Source organism: Hyperolius riggenbachi, chromosome 6 (genome assembly GCF_040937935.1).
Source record: "Hyperolius riggenbachi isolate aHypRig1 chromosome 6, aHypRig1.pri, whole genome shotgun sequence".
NCBI classification, from domain to species: domain Eukaryota; kingdom Metazoa; phylum Chordata; class Amphibia; order Anura; family Hyperoliidae; genus Hyperolius; species Hyperolius riggenbachi.
In genome coordinates this window covers 269,564,179-269,584,247 of record NC_090651.1, presented here as the reverse complement: position 1 = coordinate 269,584,247, position 20,069 = coordinate 269,564,179, and the positions used below count along the sequence as shown (strand labels likewise).

At 44.7% G+C, this 20,069-nt stretch overlaps 1 protein-coding gene across 1 annotated transcript in view; it reads right to left on the bottom strand.

The window, feature by feature from the left end:
* Window positions 1–316: 316 nt before the first annotated feature.
* The window catches only part of LOC137521481 (indolethylamine N-methyltransferase-like), a 44,653-nt gene continuing 24,900 nt past the window's right edge, over window positions 317–20,069 (bottom strand). Inside the window, exons 2-3 of the mRNA XM_068240803.1 lie at window positions 3,230–3,437; window positions 317–1,087 (exon numbers count right to left, since the gene is read on the bottom strand). Of these exons, the coding sequence (XP_068096904.1) occupies window positions 655–1,087; window positions 3,230–3,437 (641 nt within the window). The 3' untranslated portion in view covers window positions 317–654. The remainder of the gene's footprint in view (window positions 1,088–3,229; window positions 3,438–20,069) is intronic.

Here is a 20,069-nt window from a genome sequence, read left to right as displayed (position 1 = left end):
GAAAGTGTCATTTTCCGCTAACTTGTGACAAAAAATAAAATCTTCTATGAACTCACCATGCCTCTCACTGAATACTTTGGGATGTCTTCTTTCCAAAATGGGGTCATTTGGGGGGTATTTGTACTATCCTGGAATTTTAGCCCCTCATGAAACCTGACAGGTGCGCAGAAAAGTCAGAGATGCTTGAAAATGGGAAAATTCACTTTTGGCACCATAGTTTGTAAACGCTATAACTTTTACCCAATCTAATAAATATACACTGAATGGTTTTTTTTTAATCAAAGACATGTAGCAGAATAACTTTCGCGCTCAAATGTATAGGAAATTTTACTTTATTTGAAAAATGTCAGCACAGCAAGTTAAAAAAGTCATTTTTTTGCCAAAATTCATGTCTTTTTTGATGAATATAATAAAAACTAAAACTCGCAGCAGCAATCAAATAGCAGCAAAAGAAAGCTGTATTAGTGACAAGAAAAGGAGGTAAAATTCATTTAGGTGGTAGGTTGTATGACCGAGCAATAAACCGTGAAAGCTGCAGTGGTCTGAATGGAGAAAAAGGCTCTGGTCCTTAAGGGGCGAAAAGACTGTGGTCCTGAAGTGGTTAATGCCGATTTTTGTTCCGGCCCTGTCCAGGACCTAACTATATATACTTCCTCAACTGCATGGTTTTCGGCCATGAACATAATAATAACTACCAAAGTCAGTGACATCCATACTGAGCTTTTTAAGACGTGGAGCCACCTTCACTTTCACTATCTCATAGCCAGCCTCTTTAAATGCTCTCTCCAGTTCTTCCCTAGTTAGGGACAGACAGGAAAACTGCTTCTGACCAATGTAGTAGAACCGGCAATTCAGTACACTCTGAATAACTATGTGACCTCCTGGCTTAATGAAGTCTTTCAGTTTCCTTAGAACATCAGTGAAGGATTCCACATCTTTGCAAGGTGCCTCCAAGCAGAGACAGCTGATTAAGCAATCAGCCTGAGGCATCTCCACAGGATCAAATGGATTACTTTTCAGTGCATCACATTTCAGAACTTTAGATACAGTTCTTCTTAACTTTTCTTCTTTTTTCTCCAAATTTTCACTGTCAATAGAGGTTGAAACTAGGTTATTTTTATTCCAATGCTATCACACTTATAAACATGGCCTACAGAATGAGATTTATACCTTAGCAGCAAGCAAGAAATCAGTCTAATGTTATGCTGGGCATACACGGAGCGTTTTATGCGCCGGATCGAGCCAGCGGCTCGATGCCGGCGCGTCACTGCTCGTCCGCGCGCGTGGATCGATCCCCGCTCGTCTCTGCGGGCATGCCTTATCAGCCGCTCGATTCCCTGCTATTGTCCGCCCGCGGTGATCGAGCAGGGAATCTATCCAGCAGGTCATCGGACCTGTCAGATATTATCAATCGAGCCATCAGCGGCTTGAATGATAAGGAAGAAACTGCTCGTGTATGCCTAGCATTACACACTTTGATATTGTGGGTCTCACCATCATCACCATCATCAACTAGCGGAAGTAGGACTAGGACATACCATTACTGCAAGATGTTAGGTAGTACTATGATAATGACTCTGTGTACTTTTATTGTCAGAGGATCAACACTATAGTCAAGTAACAAATGTTTTCAGAAATAAGTCAATATCTTCTACAGTTCTCTCCTGACAGGTGTATGTCAAAATGTCAAAATCCCATTCAGACACATGGTTTATTAGGTACAGACTAACCAGCAAGCTCATGGTGACCCAGAACTCATTGGAGTGTGTAAGGGACTACAATGGTCCTAAAAGCTTTTATCTGAACCAGGGCGCCTCTTTCCCTCCATTGTGCATAGTACACCCCCATACATATTCTGTCCGAGGGGTGGAGACAGAACATCTGTTGGTTCTACCATGGTAGATATTGGTCCCTTTTACAGATATCTACCATGGAGAGAAACTGCAGCGAGGTCCTTTCAGGACCACCGCGAGTGGAGTCGGGTTTATGGTCTCCACCTGCTTCCTGTGGTCGGTTGCCCATTGCAACCCCCCTTTGTGAGTAGCATTTCATCTATTTCTCCAAACACCAACTGACATACTGCACTACTGGGCTCCCATCTTTTGTTTCCTGTGTCTTTCTCTATAGGGTGCCAAGAAACCCCTACCACAAGCCTACGGTAGAGATTAGATTCTGAGCCCTCTGAGGGACGGTTAAGAAATAAGACAGTATACTCTGTACAGAGCTATGGAAGATGTCGGCGCTATATAAATACTAAATAATGATAATTATAACATTTCTGGCGATCAATCTGGTATCCGTCTTCGAAATGGGCCTAATTGACTACTAGAGTATAACTCATTAGAAATGATTTTGCGTCAGCAGAGATTGCTGGTGAATCCCTGTCCTTTCTTCATGGATCACATCACTGCAGTCCCCATATCCCTAATTTGACTGAAGATATTTTTTTAATCTTCACTTTAAAATAACTTTTCAGCATTTTGCTACTGAAAATGTACCAAAAAGTAGGTGAGAAAATACTATCAAAATTATTTTAAGCATTTTCTTGCTTGCTGGTGGCTAAAAAGGCATTTTATTGACACCTAGGAAAAAGTTCTCGAGAAAAAGGGACTTGCATATGGGCCCAGGAGAAAAACTGTGAATTATAAGATACATTGGTATGACTCAATCCCTATGTAACTATAATAAAGCTGTTACACAAATGCATATATATATATATATATATATATATATATATATATATATATATATATATATATATATATATATATATAGTTTGGTTGCTAAAACCTAATCAGGAGACACCCCCCCTTATTCAAATAACTTGTTCTCCTGAGTTCATGTTACATCTTATCTTAAAATAACTATTTAGCATTTGACAATTGAAAAAGATTAAAAAGTAGGTACAAAAGTAGTATTACACTTATGTAAGTATCTTCTTGCATGGTGGGAGCTGTAAGATTATTTTATTAGTAAGGTTTGAAAATATCTCTTTTGAAAAAAACTTAGGAGAAAAGTTTTCTCCTAGGAGATAATGTTTCCTATTCTGTTTAAAATAACTTTTCAGCACTCGCAATTGAAAAAGTACAAACAAGTAGGTGGAGAAGTATTGTCAAAATGATTCTGACTATTTTCTTGCTTTCTGGTGTATTAAAAAGCATTTTATTGATAAGATGTGAAAATATCACCTAGGAGAAAACTTAGGAGAAAGCACGGTCTTGTAACATACCTGTTACCCTCCAGCTCACACACAAACTTGACAATATGAGTCCAGTCCAAGGCATCAGGATCTTTCCTTAGCCACTTTTGTAGCTGTATTCGATTTTGCTCAAGGAAATCAGAGGTGATAATATTGCTGAATACTTCACAAGCAGACAGAAGATGGTAAATTGTGGGTCCAGCTCCAAAATCAATTAGTAAATCTCCTTTAATTTCACCTAGTGTAAAAAAATAAAAATAAAAAAAAATAATAAAGTCAAACACACTTCCAATACTTCCTACATCATCCCCTACCTGCTCCAGAAGTTACAGGAGATGGAATGACTAATGACAGGCTATAATACAAAGACTGAGTGACTGATGACTGACTATAGGTAGATTAACTATTGTCTTGTTAAAAAAAATTATTATGGGCTTTACATGTTACAGGAAGACTCTTTGACCTCACCGGTTACAGGCAAATTCAGTAACAAATGATTTCATGGCAGAACTGATGGCTGACATGTTTGCAGTAGTTCGGCAAGTTGCATTAGTTCACAATTGCATTCGTTCAGCAAGATTCAGGTGAGAGGGTTTGGTCAGACATAATCGTAGACTATATCACGAGCAGGGGGCACCACGTGCAGATTTACCTCTTACATTGCCCTCCTCCCTAACCACTTACCTTCATCTGAATACTGGAAGCTGCAAAAAAAGAAATGTAAAACCACAAACACTGATGCACAAGAGAGATGGGGGCTCCAGGCTCCACCACCGGCTGTGACCCCCAAATCCCCATGTGACACCAAGAGGGAGAGTGCAGAGAAGCCCCGGTACTCCCACCACCAGGAGATTCACCCACACTACCTCTAGCTAAAAGCTGAATGCAAAACCCACGAGAAGCAAATACTCACTCCCACCAAGCAATCTTCCATTTAATACGGCCAACAAACAGCCTGTCAGCCAATCAAGTGTAATGGTATACACCCGTGTCTGCAGTTTCAAATCTAGCAGGAATTGCATAAGTTCAGCAACATTCAGGTGAGAGGGTTCAATCAGACATAATCATAGATTATGTCACCAATAGGGGGAACCACTGTCACTGGCCAGGACCCCCAAATCCCTATGCGACACCAAGAGGGGGAGTACAGTGCAGGTAAGCAATGATACTCCCACCACCATGTTATAGAAAAGCACAGCTTTCTTATAAAAGGATGTACTAAGCTCACATGTCATGATAAGTTGACACAACCCCAGAAATGTTATGATGGATAGAGTGACTGCTGACTAGAACCCATAAAAAAGCCATTAGGAGTTGCTACTTTTTCCTTTGGGATGAAATGGGCAAATAAGTTATTTTTACTGTAATTCACTAGGTTTAGTTAGCTAGAGACAGGCACATGCACATGGGGTGCATGAAGGGCCGGTTCAAGGGGCCCTGAGGCCCTGGGGCAAACTACAGCATTGGGCCCCCGCACACACCGCCACCCCAAACCCCCCCCCCCCCCCCCGGCCACTACTGTTCTGCTCCCCGGGGCCCCAGCAGCACCGACCTTCTCTATGACCCGGCGCGTCATGTGTAACACACGCCGGGTCATAGAGTGGGATGGAGACAGCGTGTCTCCGAGTGCAGCCACGGCCCGCCCGCTCATCCGCCGGCACTAAAAGGTAATTGTGGCTGTTCATATCCTTTCAGCAGGGCCCGGGGAGTGGGGGGAGCAAAAAATATAGCAGGGTCGGCGCTGCTGGGGCCCCAAATGCCCCTTTTGCCTCTATGGTAGCGCCGGCCCTGGGTGCATGGTGGAAGGAGTGGGCTTGCATATGTAGTGGCACATGCTTTTTTGCATGAGCTTTGGCTTGGTGATCGTAATGTGCATGATCTGCAAAGCAGCCCCTCAGGCCTACACTTTTTGAACACTCATGGCCAGATTGTTCTCTGTTTTTAAATTGTATGTTGGATTTTTATGACATATTTATGTGAAATGGTTGATTTGTGCTCTGATCAATAAACATTTTTTACTCTAGAGACCTCTGCAGCTATTTTTTGACTGTCTTTTACTGGAATTTCTGTCTAAAGGTGGCCACTAACATTTTGTATTGAAAAATCGTTCGAGCGATCAGAAAATTCTGATCGGAAGAAAAATCGTTCACTACACCATCAATGAACCAAGCTTTGCTTCCTATCTATCACTACCAACAAGAAAATCCAAATTTTGATTTTACAAAAATCCAATCGGACGACTATTTTTATAAACGTTTGTAAATAATCTCCATTGATGGGCACAATCAATTACAACCAATCCAATCAGAATTTCTATCGCTCAAATGATTTTTCGTGAGAAATTGGACCGTTAGTGGCCACCTTTATTGTATACTTGCAGGATATTAGGACTACTGTTGATGTTTCAGTTTGTGGTAACCCTAAAAATGTCTGTATTTGGTTTGCTGCAGCAACAGGTCACTTCAGTTGCTAAAATGTTTACAGAGAGTTGGTAAAATGCAACACAGTGGCAAACATGCCCCATCCCAACTGTTTTGGAACATATCACTGGCATCAAATTCAAAGTGACCATATAGTTTTCAAAAATCAGTATCGTTCCTCAGGCTTGGTATCTGCTGTGCACTGACTATTTTCGATAAATTGTAGTATTTGTCCAATTGCAGCAGAGAAGGAGAATGCCAGGCACCACTACATAAAAGCCCGTTATTGTGGCTGGGTTACATGTTACATGCACTTGCCTCTGACGGCACATGTTATTGCCTGTGATGAAGCAAGGTTAAACCTTGTGAAACAGCTTTCAGACTTCCTTCCCCCGCTGCTGTCTCCCACTGTAACCCAGCCACAGTAAAGGGCTTTTATGTAGCATTGCATGGCCTTCTCCTTCTCTGCTACAATTGAACAAGCACTGGACAAGAGCATGCTACAGGTGAGCCCAGGTATGGTTTATCCATCCCTGCTGCATACTAGTGCCAGTATGCTTTTTTTATTTTATTTCACTAAATGTAGGGTTTACATGTTTATTAAATGTGTATACTTTTGGGGGTGCAGAAGGCACTTACTTACCTAGGGGGTCTGCTCAGTAGCCCCTCGTCTATATGGAGGCCTCCATTTTCTATCCCCTTGTCAGGTGTGTAACTAGACTTACTAGGGCCTCCCTGCAAAAATGATAGCATGGGACCCCCTTGGTCTCCATGCAGGTCACATGATCGGGAGCCAGCAAATGGGGCAAATGGGGAAAAAATTACACAAGTTCCTGCACACAGTTGTTGTGAGTGAATAGGGAGAGTTTTTTGCTAATTGGCAGCACTTGAGGTTGGAGAGAGGGAGGAGGAAGGGCCCCCAAAGCCTCTGGGCCCCCTTGCGATGGTGGGGGTTGCAGGGGTTATTGCTACGCCCATGCCCCCAGTGCCACTGAACCATAGATTCCCACAGTTTTGTGCTATGCCTCTGGCAGCTGCAATGCATGGACATATTGATGTGATTACTTCTTCTGTGTGGGAGATGTAATCACAGGCGTTGGGATCACCATAGCAGCTAGCAGCCATATCACCTGCTATGGGGCCTATAACCAAGGGGGTCCTGGTGGTCTTGGCCTCATGGAGAGACCCGCAGTGGGCCCCTTAATTGTAGAGTAAGCGAGCGGAGCATTGTAAATAAGACACATACCTCCTTGGGCTCCACCCACTAGATCTTCCTTCCTCCTAGTGTCAGAGACTCTAGGACTACAGCGTCCTCACTTGTCACTAGAGGGACTGCTAATCTGGCTACGTATACTTTTTGAGTGGAGGGGTGATAATCTGGCTACCTATACTTTTGTGGGGAGGGGCTAATCTGGCTACTTGTTCTTGGGGGGGGCTAACCTGGTTACCTATACTGGGGGCCCCTCTGCTACCCATGCTGCGGGTACCTCTAGTCACTTATAATGTGTCTTCTTGTACTAAGGGTGACCTAATACTGGGGGTATCTCTAGCTTTCTTTACTGGGGGGCTACCTGGAGCACAAATGTATCTTATAAAAAATGGGGTGGAGCCTAAATCAAATTTTTGCTATGGGGTCTGTGACAAGGTGTCACAGTGCTTTACAGAAAGGGTCTGGGAGGGGGTTTATATTTCACCCAGACTCCAGCACTGTATTTTCTAAAAAACTCCAGGAAAGTGTAGATTTTATTTTACCTGCAAGTAATGTGGAAAAAGGAAATCCAGTTAGGGTCCTGGAGTTGGCCAGGGAAGAGCAGGGTGGGTTCCCTGGCCATCCGGTCCAGTCCGGGATGTGTTTCAGCCTGTGTTGTTACACAGGTGAGTTATTTAGTCTAGCAGGTCTGAGATTGGGAGGGGCTCTGCATTTCAGTCTGACACTGAAGGCTGAGAGGAAAGGAGCCCTTGGCCTGCTGTGAGCTGGTGAGAAATTACAGCTAATGTAAGTTGCTCTGCATTTGTTTCCTTTTGCTAAAAACAGACTGTTTTTGTTTAAGACTAGTTAGCATTACCTAGTGAGGTGTTTAGGAGCCAGACGGCTAGGATTTGTTGTGTGTTTGTTTATTTTTTTCTGAGCAACTAGCTAATAAAGCACAGGCATTGGCCTGCTTGCACTTGCACCTGCCTGAAGTATTCTTATTTCTGCACTCAAGACCCCCTGAGTGTGGGTAGCACCCCAAACTTGGTGGAGGATGCGGGCACTAGGATCCGCTACAGTGTGCAAAGAATATCACTGCAGAAGCGTGGGGTAAAGACAGAAAAAAAATATTTTTTTTTTGGCATGCAAATTATATGCACCTGAAATGGAGGATCTTGTGTTGCGTTTAGCACAACTGAGTGCAGCACAGCAGGAAGCCAACAATGTGCAGCGAGAGACAAATTCTCGGCTTCAAGAAGCCAGTGACAGACAGCAGCAGGCACTCCAAGATGCGAATGTCAGGCACCAGGAAGCTCATCTGGAGACAGTCCGCCTTCTCAGGGCACAGATTTCAGCTCTGTCAGATGCAGCTGAGAAGGACAGGTTAGCCCAGTCACAAGCGGCTGAAAGGGACAGACAAGTACATGCTGAAGCAACAGCCGCACTAGCTGAGGCAGCGGAGCAGGACCGAAAAACTTTGAAAGAAGTTCTGCAGCAGCTGTCTCAAAGAAGTCAGGAGAATCTATCCAGTGGTGTTACCCCAGGGATTGTATGAGCAAGCCATTTCCTGCAGAAAATGACCCCTCATGACGATGTAGAGGCCTTTCTCCATACGTTTGAACGCACAGCTCTGCGGGAGGATTGGCCCAAAACTCAGTGGGCAGGCCTGGTTGCACCATTTCTAACTGGAGAGTCACAGAAGGCGTATTTTGACTTGACTCCTGAAAGTGCACACTATTATGATAAATTAAAGAAGGAGATTCTTTGCCGACTGGGCGTTACTGTAGCAGTAAGGGCTCAGCGAGTTCATCGGTGGTCGTATCAAACTGACACGTCTCCTAGGTCTCAAATGCATGACCTCTGCCACCTGGTACGAAAATGGCTACAACCAGAAACCCTGACAGCACCACAGATTGTCGAGCGTGTGACCATGGACCGTTTTCTCACAGCACTACCCCACACCTTGAGAAAATGGGTCAGCCACGCAGATCCACAGACTGCAGATCAAATGGTTGAGATGATTGAACGATATCTAGCTGCAGAAGGGTATCTTGCAGGAGACAGACAGTCAGAAAGTCAACGGCCAAAGAAGAGGCTGCCCGGGGCAACAGACAGGTATGCTGGAGCTCGGGGGTCCCGGAGTGGTCGACTGCAGCCTGAAAGAGGGGGTTCCGCAACTGCTACAGCCCCAAGCTCATCCGGACTACCTATCTGCTGGCGCTGCCGAGAGCCTGGGCATATAGCCGCAAACTGCCCTTCCACTGCTGAGCCCATGAAATGTGACACAGCTCGGCGAGTGTCATTCTTCGCTCGCCCAGCATTTCTTTCTACCACAGGCACACATATGGCTGCTGTTAAAGTTGGAGGCAAGGCGGTACAGGCGCTGCTGGATTCTGGGAGTCTGGTCACGCTGATAGATGCCAAATTGATGGACACAAACCCGATCCTGGGACAGCAGGTTACAGTTCAATGCATCCATGGGGATGTGAAGATCTACCCAACAGCCATAGTGGAATTTGAGACCCATGTCGGGACTGCCTTTCATATTGTGGCTGTATCTGAGGCTCTAGCTTACAGTGTTATCCTGGGACGTGATTTCCTACTGTTCTGGAAGTTGTGGGAAGCTAAGTCTCTGGACTCTGCCAGCACAGGTGTTTTCCTAGAAGGAGACTCAAAAGTAGAGTTTGACTATGTGAGGGATGAAGTCCCAACTCCAAAAGTAGCCCCCCCGGAGCCTGATGATTTCCCTTTAGAGGTGTTTGCAGAAACATCAGGGGAGACTCTGGTGACACAGGAAGACGTTAACCTGCCAGATTTGGAATGCTCCCGAGACCAGTTTGGCACTGCCCAGTTACAGGACCCTACCTTAGCTAGAGCCTGGGAGAATGTGACTGTGATTAATGAGAAAACACAGTCTGGGCATCTTGAGAGAGTTGTTCCCCACTTTGCAGTTAACCATGACCTTCTGTACCGGGTAGATAACTTAAATGGGGAGGTTGTTGAGCAACTGGTCGTACCTCAGTCACACCGCAGGGTGGTACTGGATCTGGCCCATAAGAATCCACTAGGGGGTCACCTTGCTACAGAAAAAACTCAACAAAGAATTCTGAGGAGGTTTTATTGGCCTGGGGTGTTTGCAGAGGTTAGGCGCTATTGTGAGTCTTGCCCAGAATGTCAATTGACATCCCCTGCCCCTCATTACCGGGGTCCTTTGGTGCCTCTGCCCATTATAGAGGTACCCTTTGAAAGAATTGCCATGGATTTGGTAGGACCCCTGGTAAGATCGACACGGGGACATCAATACATCCTAGTGGTTTTAGACTATGCCACCAGATAGCCTGAAGCTGTACCTCTGCGAAACACCTCAGCGAAGCTAATTGCTAGGGAACTAGTTCATATGTTCGCCAGAACTGGTATCCCCAAAGAGATCTTAACAGATCAGGGGACACCTTTCATGTCGAAAGTAATGAGAGATTTGTGCAAGCTACTTGGGATAAAGCAACTAAGGACATCAGTCTACCACCCTCAGACTGATGGTTTGGTTGAACGCTTTAACAAAACTCTCAAAGGGATGCTGAAAAGGGTGGTTGAAGCAGATGGGAAGGATTGGGACTGTCTGTTACATTACTTATTGTTTGCTGTGCGCGAGGTACCCCAGTCTTCCACTGTTTTTTCCCCATTTGAACTCTTGTATGGGCGACATCCTCGGGGACTCTAGGACATAGCTAAAGAGTCCTGGGAAGAAGAGCCCTCTCCCCATCGGTCTGTGGTGGAGCATGTCCTACAGATGCAGGATCGCATTTCAGCAGTGATGCCAATCGTAAGAGAACATATGAGACAGGCTCAGGAGGCTCAAAGCCGCATTTATAATCAGGATGCTCGACTTCGGGTTTTTCACCCAGGGGATCGGATATTGGTTCTTGTGCCCACTGCAGAAAGTAAGTTTCTAGCAAAATGGCAGGGACCCTATGAAATCGTAGAAAGAGTTAATGATGTAAATTACAAGGTCTACCAGCCCAATAAGCGGAAAAAGGAACATATTTATCATGTAAATCTGTTAAAAGCCTGGAAGGAGCCACCAGTTGCTATGGCGGCTGAGGTGCTCAGCATCCCACAGCAGGGAGGAATCCCTGATGTAAAAGTATCTGAAGCTTTGACGGGTCCCCAAGCTCAGGAAGTAAGGGAGTTCCTCCTTAGGAATTCTGATGTGTTCTCGGATAAACCTGGTTGTTCCCATGTCATTGAACATGACATTGTCACGGACCCTCAAAAGTGCATCCGGTTGAAACCATATAGGTTACCGGAAGCCCTCAGACAGGCAGTGGCTGAGGATGTGCAACGAATGTTGGACTTAGGTGTCGTTGAAAGGTCCCATAGTGAGTGGAGCAGCCCCATCGTGTTAGTGCCGAAACCTGATGGATCGTTACGGTTTTGCAACGATTTTCGGAAACTAAATGACATCTCAAAGTTCGATGCGTACCCCATGCCACGGGTGGATGAACTAATTGAGAGGTTGGGGCCGACAAGATACATTACTACTCTACATTTAACCAGGGGTTACTGGCAGATTCTGCTTACACCAGCAGCTAGAGAAAAGACGGCATTTGTCACCCCACAGGGCCTATTTCAATATGTTAGAATGCCGTTTGGGTTGCACGGGGCCCCAGCCACATTCCAAAAGTTAATGGATGAAGTCCTCAGACCACACCAACAATTTGCATCAGCTTACTTAGATGATGTGGTTATATTTAGCCAGGACTGGGAGAGTCACTTACCCAAGGTTCAAGCAGTGGTAAATTAAATCCGACAAGCTGGGTTAACAGCTAACCCAAAGAAATGTGCCATAGGCCTTGAGGAAGCCCGGTATTTGGGCTACATTATTGGTAAAAGTCTCATTAAACCACAAGCCCAGAAGGTGCAAGCAATTAAAGAATGGCCCCAACCTCACACCAAGAAACAGGTCAGAACGTTCTTGGGTATGGTTGGGTACTACCAAAGGTTTATCCCAGATTTTGCCACTGTGGCTGCTCCACTTACAGATCTAACTAAGGGGAAAAGCTCAGGGGGAATCGCCTGGAATAAAGATGCAGACCTCGCGTTCAGCAAACTTAAGATGATCCTATGCAGTGAGCCAGTTTTGATTGCACCCGATTTTAAAAAAGAATTTGTGGTTCAGACGGATGCCTCTGATGTGGATTTAGGGACTCTTCTGTCACAAGCAGTGCATGGGGAAGAGCACCCCGTTATATATCTGAGTAGGAAACTGTCCCCAGCTGAGCGTAACTATAGTATCGTGGAACGAGAGTGCCTTGCCATTAAGTGGGCACTGGAGGCTTTGCGGTATTATTTGCTTGGCCGACAGTTTCGGTTGGTGACAGATCATTCCCCCCTAACTTGGATGTCTCAAGCCAAGAACAATAATGCGCAGGTAACTCGCTGTTTTTTGTCCCTACAAGACTTTAGTTTTTCAGTAGAACACAGAGCAGGAAAACTACAAGCCAATGCTGACGCTCTGTCTCGAACATATTGGGCTCTATTCATAAAACATTTGTGGCGAAAAAACTCCTGGAGGGAAAATACCGCAGCGGTATTTTAGACTTCTGGGTGGTACTTCATAAAAATCTTGCCAGCTGCGATGCAAGTGCGGAGATCTCCCGCTGAAGGCTGGCGGTAAGCTGTCGGAAGGCATGCGAAACACTTCAGCCGGCAAAGTCCCTCCGTGCACTACTCTCTCTGGGAGGTCTGTCCCATTCACTTGTATGTAATCCGCCAAATCAGAGGAAGCGGTATTTCCCGTCCACATACCGCTTCCTCTAAACTTTATGAATGGCCATTTTGTTACTTTTTTCTAGATTAATCTAGAAAAACACTGGAGAAGGCGGAAATTTCTCGCTCTGCTGGGGGATTGTAGATTTTCATGCGGGAACAGCTTTTATGAATGCCCACTTTGCTAAATGGACAGGAAAATCCGCTGTTTTGAGCGGAAAACTTGCGGTAACCTTTTATGAATAGAGCCCCTTGTATGGTTGGGAACAGTGTCTGACCCCACAGGCTCGAACAGAGGGGGGGGGGGATATGTGACAAGGTGTCACAGTGCTTTACAGAAAGGGTCTGGGAGGGGGTTTATATTTCACCCAGACTCCAGCGCTGTATTTTCTAAAAAAAACTCCAGGAAAGTGTAGATCTTCTTTTATCTGCAAGTTATGTGGAAAAAGGAAATCCAGTTAGGGTCCTGGAGTTGGAAGCAGGAAATTTGGGCACATGAGACAAGTGGACAAAAAGGGCGCCCCATTCACTCCCATTATAAATATCGTTTAATGGGCGCCGAACAGGGAAAAAAGGGCTCTGGAAATTTTTAACGGTTTACAAATGGCGCCCGGAGATTTTTAATGTTTTATAACTGTGCTTGTGATGATTTAACTTTACAAAATGAGCCCGTGACGAATAACGTTTATAAAAATACTAAACATATTTATCCTATTTAATTAAAACATTATTTAACATTTTAACCCTTACTGTTTGTAAAACATTATTATTCACAAAATAAAGCGATCAGTACCTAATGTAAATTCCAATATATTTTTTACAATCACTATTTGTAAAACATTTCTAAAACATTATTATCCACCCAAAAAAATGATTTACATTTTTTTATTAAAATTTTTTATTTATTAATGTTTGTAAAACATTAATATCCATAGGGGGTCTTAGGTTTAGGCACCACCAGGGGGGTCTTAGGTTTAGGCACCACCAGGGGGGTCTTAGGTTTAGGCACCACCAGGGGGGTCTTAGGTTTAGGCACCACCAGGGGGTCTAGGGGTTAGGGATAGGTACAGGGAGGGTTCTGTGTGAGAGTAGGGTTAGGTATAGTTTTAGTACAATTTTAATAATACTAATCAACAGTTATTATGAATGTAATTATATTAATATCATTGTTATAAACAATATTTTCACATTTTATTATAATAATAAACGATAAATCAAGATTATTCATAACAATATATAATTATAATGTTTAAACAAATATTACTGTTTTTTTAACAAACGTAATTATAAGTTTCAGTTTAGAAACAGGGAAGATTAACGTTTTAAGAATTGCCGATTTCATACACATTATTTAATGATTTATAAATTGTTAAAACACTATTTGTAAACGAAATTCTACACAATATTTTTATAAACGATAATACTGCTTATCGTTTACACCACGCGCCCTTTTTTCCCGACGCCCTTTTTTGATGTACGCCTGGAGTTGGCCAGGGAAGAGCAGGGTGGGTTCCCTGGCCATCCGGTCCAGTCCGGGATGCGTTTCAGGCTGTGTTGTTACACAGGTGAGTTATTTAGTCTAGCAGGTCTGAGATTGGGAGGGGCTCTGCATTTCAGTCTGACACTGAAGGCTGAGAGGAAAGGAGCCCTTGGCCTGCTGTGAGCTGATGAGAAATTTAAGCTAATGTAAGTTGCTCTGCATTTGTTTCCTTTTGCTAAAAAAAGACTGTTTTTGTTGAGACTAGTTAGCATTACCTAGTGAGATGTTTAGGAGCCAGACGGCTAGGATTTATTTTGTGTTTGTTTATTTTTACTGAGCAACTAGCTAATAAAGCACAGGCATTGGCCTGCTTGCACTTGCACCTGCTGGAAGTATTCTTATTTCTGCACTCAAGACCCCCTGAGTGTGGGTAGCACCCCACAGGTCCCATAATTTCTAGCTGCACCCCTGGATGTAACCATATCTATGACCTACATTTCCCAGCATGCACTGCATTGGGGGCAGAGGAGCAGCATGCAGGTATGTAAATGTCTACTGCTCCCCCAGAAGCCCACACATTTAACAAACCTCCCTTAGGGGAATATATGTTTAAAACATCTTCAGTTGAGCACCCAGGTGCTCAGTATACTAAATGCTATAAAGTACAAATTTTAGACTAATATAAAAAGCAACCTTTATGTGTACCTGAGACAAAAACAGTCTCAGGTTTTATACTTACCTGGTGCTTTTTTATGCCCCCTTAATGTTGCTCGGTCCCTCCCCATGTCCCTCTTGACCCCCGCTGGATGGGCCGAGTGCCCCTTCACTGCATACACCCACTCGCGAGTATGCTCCTGGTGCACTCCTGTGGCTGGAAGCGTTCTGCACCTGCGCAGTAACTACTGGGCTACGGGAGCGCAACGGGGTGGGGGGGTGCGTGGTCGGCCAAGCTATCATCCAGCAGGGGATAGGAGCTACCTGGGGAGACAGCGAGGGACCGAGTGGCCTTAAGTAGCTTAACCATTTATGCCTCCAGGACTAGTACCTACGTCCAGGAGGCCACGTGCGCGTCCGCGCGCTCCCGCGGCCGATCGCGCGCGTGCACGCGCACTCCCGGCTGCGGATTCGGTAGCCCAGGAATCAATGTATCGGGCTATGGTGCCCGATCACTGATTCCTCTCCCCCGCTGAAAAAGCGAGGGGGAGAGGAAGCTCTGTCCCTCTAAGCGTACATTGTACACTTAGAGTGACGTCATGTAAACAAACTCAAGATTGCCATCTTGTGGCCAAAAAGTAAAACTACAAGTAAAAGTAAAAAAACATTACAATACACAAATATTTCCCCAAATAAAACACTATTTATATCCCACCCTCCCAAAAATGCCCACATAAAATGTTTAATAAAAAAAAAAAAAACATTACTATAAAAAAAAAAACACATAAATATTTACCTAAGGGTCTAAACTTTTTAAATATTTATGTAAAGATGAAATATTTCTCTCTATTTTTTTTTTATAAGCTTGTAAGTACTGATGGATGCAAAACGGAAAAAATGCTCTTTTATTTCCAAATAAAATATTGTCGCGATACATTGTGATAGGGACATAATTTAAACGGTGAAATAACCGTGACATATGGGCAAATACAATACGTAGGTTTTAATTATGGAGGCATGTTTTATTTTAAAACTATAATGGCCGAAAACTGACAAATAATGAATTTTTTCATTTTTTTTCTTATTCTTACTGTTAAAATGCATTTACAGTAAGGTAGCTCTTAGCAAAATGTACCCCCCAAAGAAAGCCTAATTGGTGGCGGAAAAAACAAGATATAGATCAGTTCATTGTGATAAGTAGTGATAAAGTTATAGGCTAATGAATGGGAGGTGAACATTGCTCGGATGCATAAAGTGAAAACGACTGAAGGCTGAACTGGTTAAAGATGCCCAAGGTAAGTATAGAACCTGGGACTTTTTTCGTCTCAGGTTCCCTTTAAACAATAACAACTTGGCATACAGTTGACAATGCTGTAGTGATTTGTTGTTCGATATGCATGCTGCATTGAAACATAGCTGTCTGTTACAAATCATCCGTGGGTTGCAGCCCTGAAAAATGTAAAGCAGCCCAGAGGCATTACTAGGGTTGGTGTCACCTAGGGCGGCAACTCATGGTGTCACCCCTCTGTTCCACCATGGACCTCCTATACCACACAAAAAAAATCAGTAACAGTGGTGCTCATCCGGATTCTGGATATCCGAACTACCCAGATAATCCGAAGTTTTTCAGCTATCCGACCTCGGATCCGGATTCCGGATATTTGGGCAAATCTGAATAGCACTATGTGGATATTTATCCGCAACCCGGATATCTGGTCGGATATCCGTCAGATATCCGAATCCGGGTACTGTAACCATGGAGATAATGTCCATGATGTCATTGAGCCAATCAGAGGGCTCCCAGCACAAGCCCTAGCAAGAGGGGAACTCTGGCCAGCCCCCCCTGTATATAAAGCGGCAGCCATGATGGAAAAAATTGTCCTTGCTTTGTGACTGCTCACTGAGAGACATCTCCAGCTAAAGCAAGTGCTTTCTAGTGTGTTAAACCTAGCGTTTTTGCACATTAACACCTGTACTATACCACTCTTTTATTGTTGTTTAGTTAGCTAGCTTGTATTTTGATTTTAGTTAGTGTGTGTGACAGTCTCTGCTGCAGCAGCTCTGCTACCGTCTTTCCCCTAAAGTAAGACATCCTCTGATTATAAGGCCTACCTCAAATTTCATATATTCTCTAAATATAAGGCATCCTCCAAAAATAAGACCTAGTCCCAGCCCACAGTACATCACCAGCCGCAGCCCACATGGCACCCCCAGCCGCTGCCCACATGACACATCCACTATCTGTAATTAGATTAGTAATTAAATATTTATCCTACTGCTGTCTATGCAAGGACTCTGGGACACTCGCCATTCATGCCATTTTGTGCTTTTCAAGCTCCGATATTAAAGCGCTGTAAGTGGATGAAGCAGTCTGGGAGGTGGGATCATGCTCCGTTTTTTGGACCAATCACTGCAACCGCTGCTACACAGCGAGTGCAATGATTGGCCTAACAATGGAGCCATGATCCCGCCTCCCAGACTGCTCCATCCGATTACAATGCTTTAATATCTGAGCTTGAACTGTCCCACGCTACATAGCTTCTTACACAGGCAGCCAGCATGGGGACACATCATGTAGTGCCCATCAGGCACTTGTCATGTGTGCAGGGATGACATGACAGGTGCCTGATCGGCACCGTAACAGTACAATAAACAGCAGGCAGAGGCGGCCAGCATGGGGACACATCGTGTAGTGCCGATCAGGCACTTGTCATGTCATCCTTGCACACAGAAGGTTTATCAACTGTGTGCAGGGATGACATGACAGGTGCCTGCAAAAAATTCCAGAAGGTCCACACACTCTAAAGTACCAAGTCCTGTTTATTCAAACACATGACAAACTATTCCACAAACCAATGAGTCGTTTTGGGGCCCTGTGGGGTCCACTTTGTCAAGGCTACAGTACTGTAGCCTTGACAAAGGGGACCCCACAGGGCCCCGAAACCAGTGCTGGGCCGAAATTACGCATTAGCGTAATTACGCATCGTAATTCACTACAAATGCACCGTAAGCGTTACGTGTAAGGTTACGGTATTACGCGTAATTAATTACGCGTAGATCGCAGGGTTACGTTTTACGCGTAACAAATTACGCGTAAGACAGTAAACTCCCATTGAAATTACACAGTCTGCCGTAATCGCGTAATATTACGCTCCCGTATAATATAAAAAAGCCGCCGACTTTAAGGGTTAATAGCAAAGCCCCCTTAAGTGCTAAGAGCCTCAAATTTGGAGAATATATTAAGGAGATCAGAAGGAATAAGAGGAAAAAAAAATTTTTCAAAAAGACCTTATAGTTTTTGAGAAAATCGATGTTAAAGTTTCAAAGGAAAAATATATACATTTAAAAACCCGCCGACTTTAACGGTTAATAGCAAAGCCTGCTTAAAATTTAGGAACACCAAATTCACAGGGGATATTAAGGGGATCAGTGGGAATAAGAGGAAAAAAAATTTTTTCAAAAAGACCTTATAGTTTTTGAGAAAATCGATTTTTAAGTTTCAAGGGCGAAAATGTCTTTTAAATGCGGAAAATGTCAGTTTTTTTTGCACAGGTAACAATAGTGTTTTATTTTCATAGATTCCCCCAAGTGGGAAGAGTTTTACTTACTTCGTTCTGAGTGTGGGAAATATAAAAAAAAAACGACGTGGGGTCCCCCCTCCCAGACCTCTTTAACCCCTTGTCCCCCATGCAGACTGGGATAGCCAGAATGCGGAGCACCGGCCGCGTGGGGCTCCGCACCCTGACTATACCAGCCCGCATGGTCCATGGATTGGGGGGTCTCGGAAGGGGAGGGGCAGCCAAGCTTTCCCCTCCCCCTCCGAGCCCTTGTCCAATCCAAGGACAAGGGGCTCTTCTCCACCTCCGATGGGCGGTGGAGGTGGAGGCCGCGATTTCCTGGGGAGGGGTTCATGGTGGCATCTGGGAGTCCCCTTTAAAAAGGGGTCCCCCAGATGCCCACCCCCCTCCCAGGAGAAATGAGTATAGAGGTACTTGTAGTACCCCTTACCCATTTCCTTTAAGAGTTAAAAGTAAATAAACACACAAACACATAGAAAAAGTATTTTAATTGAACAAAAAACATAACCACGAAAAAAGTCCTTTAATATTCTTAATTAACCATTAATACTTACCTGTCCCTTTAAAAGCCAGTTCCCACGCAATATCCTCGGAAATATACTAATCAGTTACAATGTAACAAAGTTATTCAATGTAACAACTTTGTTACTTTGTAACACCACCGCACCCGACGTCACTCGCCTCTCACCCGCCGGCCGCCGCATACACACTAAGTCCCCGCCGGCTCCCGCCGTCCACTCCGCCCACACCTGTCACCCATATACATGCTGGCACCCATGGGTGCCAGCATGTATATAGGTGACATGTGGGAGAGGCGGGGAGGGCAGCGGAGCCGGCGGGGACTTAGCGTCCCTTCACCCGACAGAGCTCTGAGCTATATTAGCTCAGAGCTCTCCAAAGCATCTTTGTATTTGGGCTCCAAGGAGCCCCATTGGTCCTTAGCAGACCAATGGGGTTCCTTCAAATCAGAAGGAACCCCATTGGTCTGCTAAGGACCAATGGGGCTCCTTGGAGCCCAAATACAAAGATGCTTAGAGAGCTCTGAGCTATAGCTCAGAGCTCTGTCGGGTCCTGCAGCGCAGACGTGGCGGCGGCGGCGGCGGTGAGTGACGTCGGGTGCGGTGGTGTTACAATGTAACAAAGTTGTTACATTGAATAACTTTGTTACATTGTAACTGATTAGTATATTTCCGAGGATATTGCGTGGGAACTGGCTTTTAAAGGGACAGGTAAGTATTAATGGTTAATTTAGAATATTAAAGGACTTTTTTCGTGGTTATGTTTTTTGTTCAATTAAAATACTTTTTCTATGTGTTTGTGTGTTTATTTACTTTTAACTCTTAAAGGAAATGGGTAAGGGGTACTACAAGTACCTCTATACTCATTTCTCCTGGGAGGGGGGTGGGCATCTGGGGGACCCCTTTTTAAAGGGGACTCCCAGATGCCACCATGAACCCCTCCCCAGGAAATCGCGGCCTCCACCTCCACCGCCCATCGGAGGTGGAGAAGAGCCCCTTGTCCTTGGATTGGACAAGGGCTCGGAGGGGGAGGGGAAAGCTTGGCTGCCCCTCCCCTTCCGAGACCCCCCAATCCATGGACCATGCGGGCTGGTATAGTCAGGGTGCGGAGCCCCACGCGGCCGGTGCTCCGCATTCTGGCTATCCCAGTCTGCATGGGGGACAAGGGGTTAAAGAGGTCTGGGAGGGGGGACCCCACGTCGTTTTTTTTTTATATTTCCCACACTCAGAACGAAGTAAGTAAAACTCTTCCCACTTGGGGG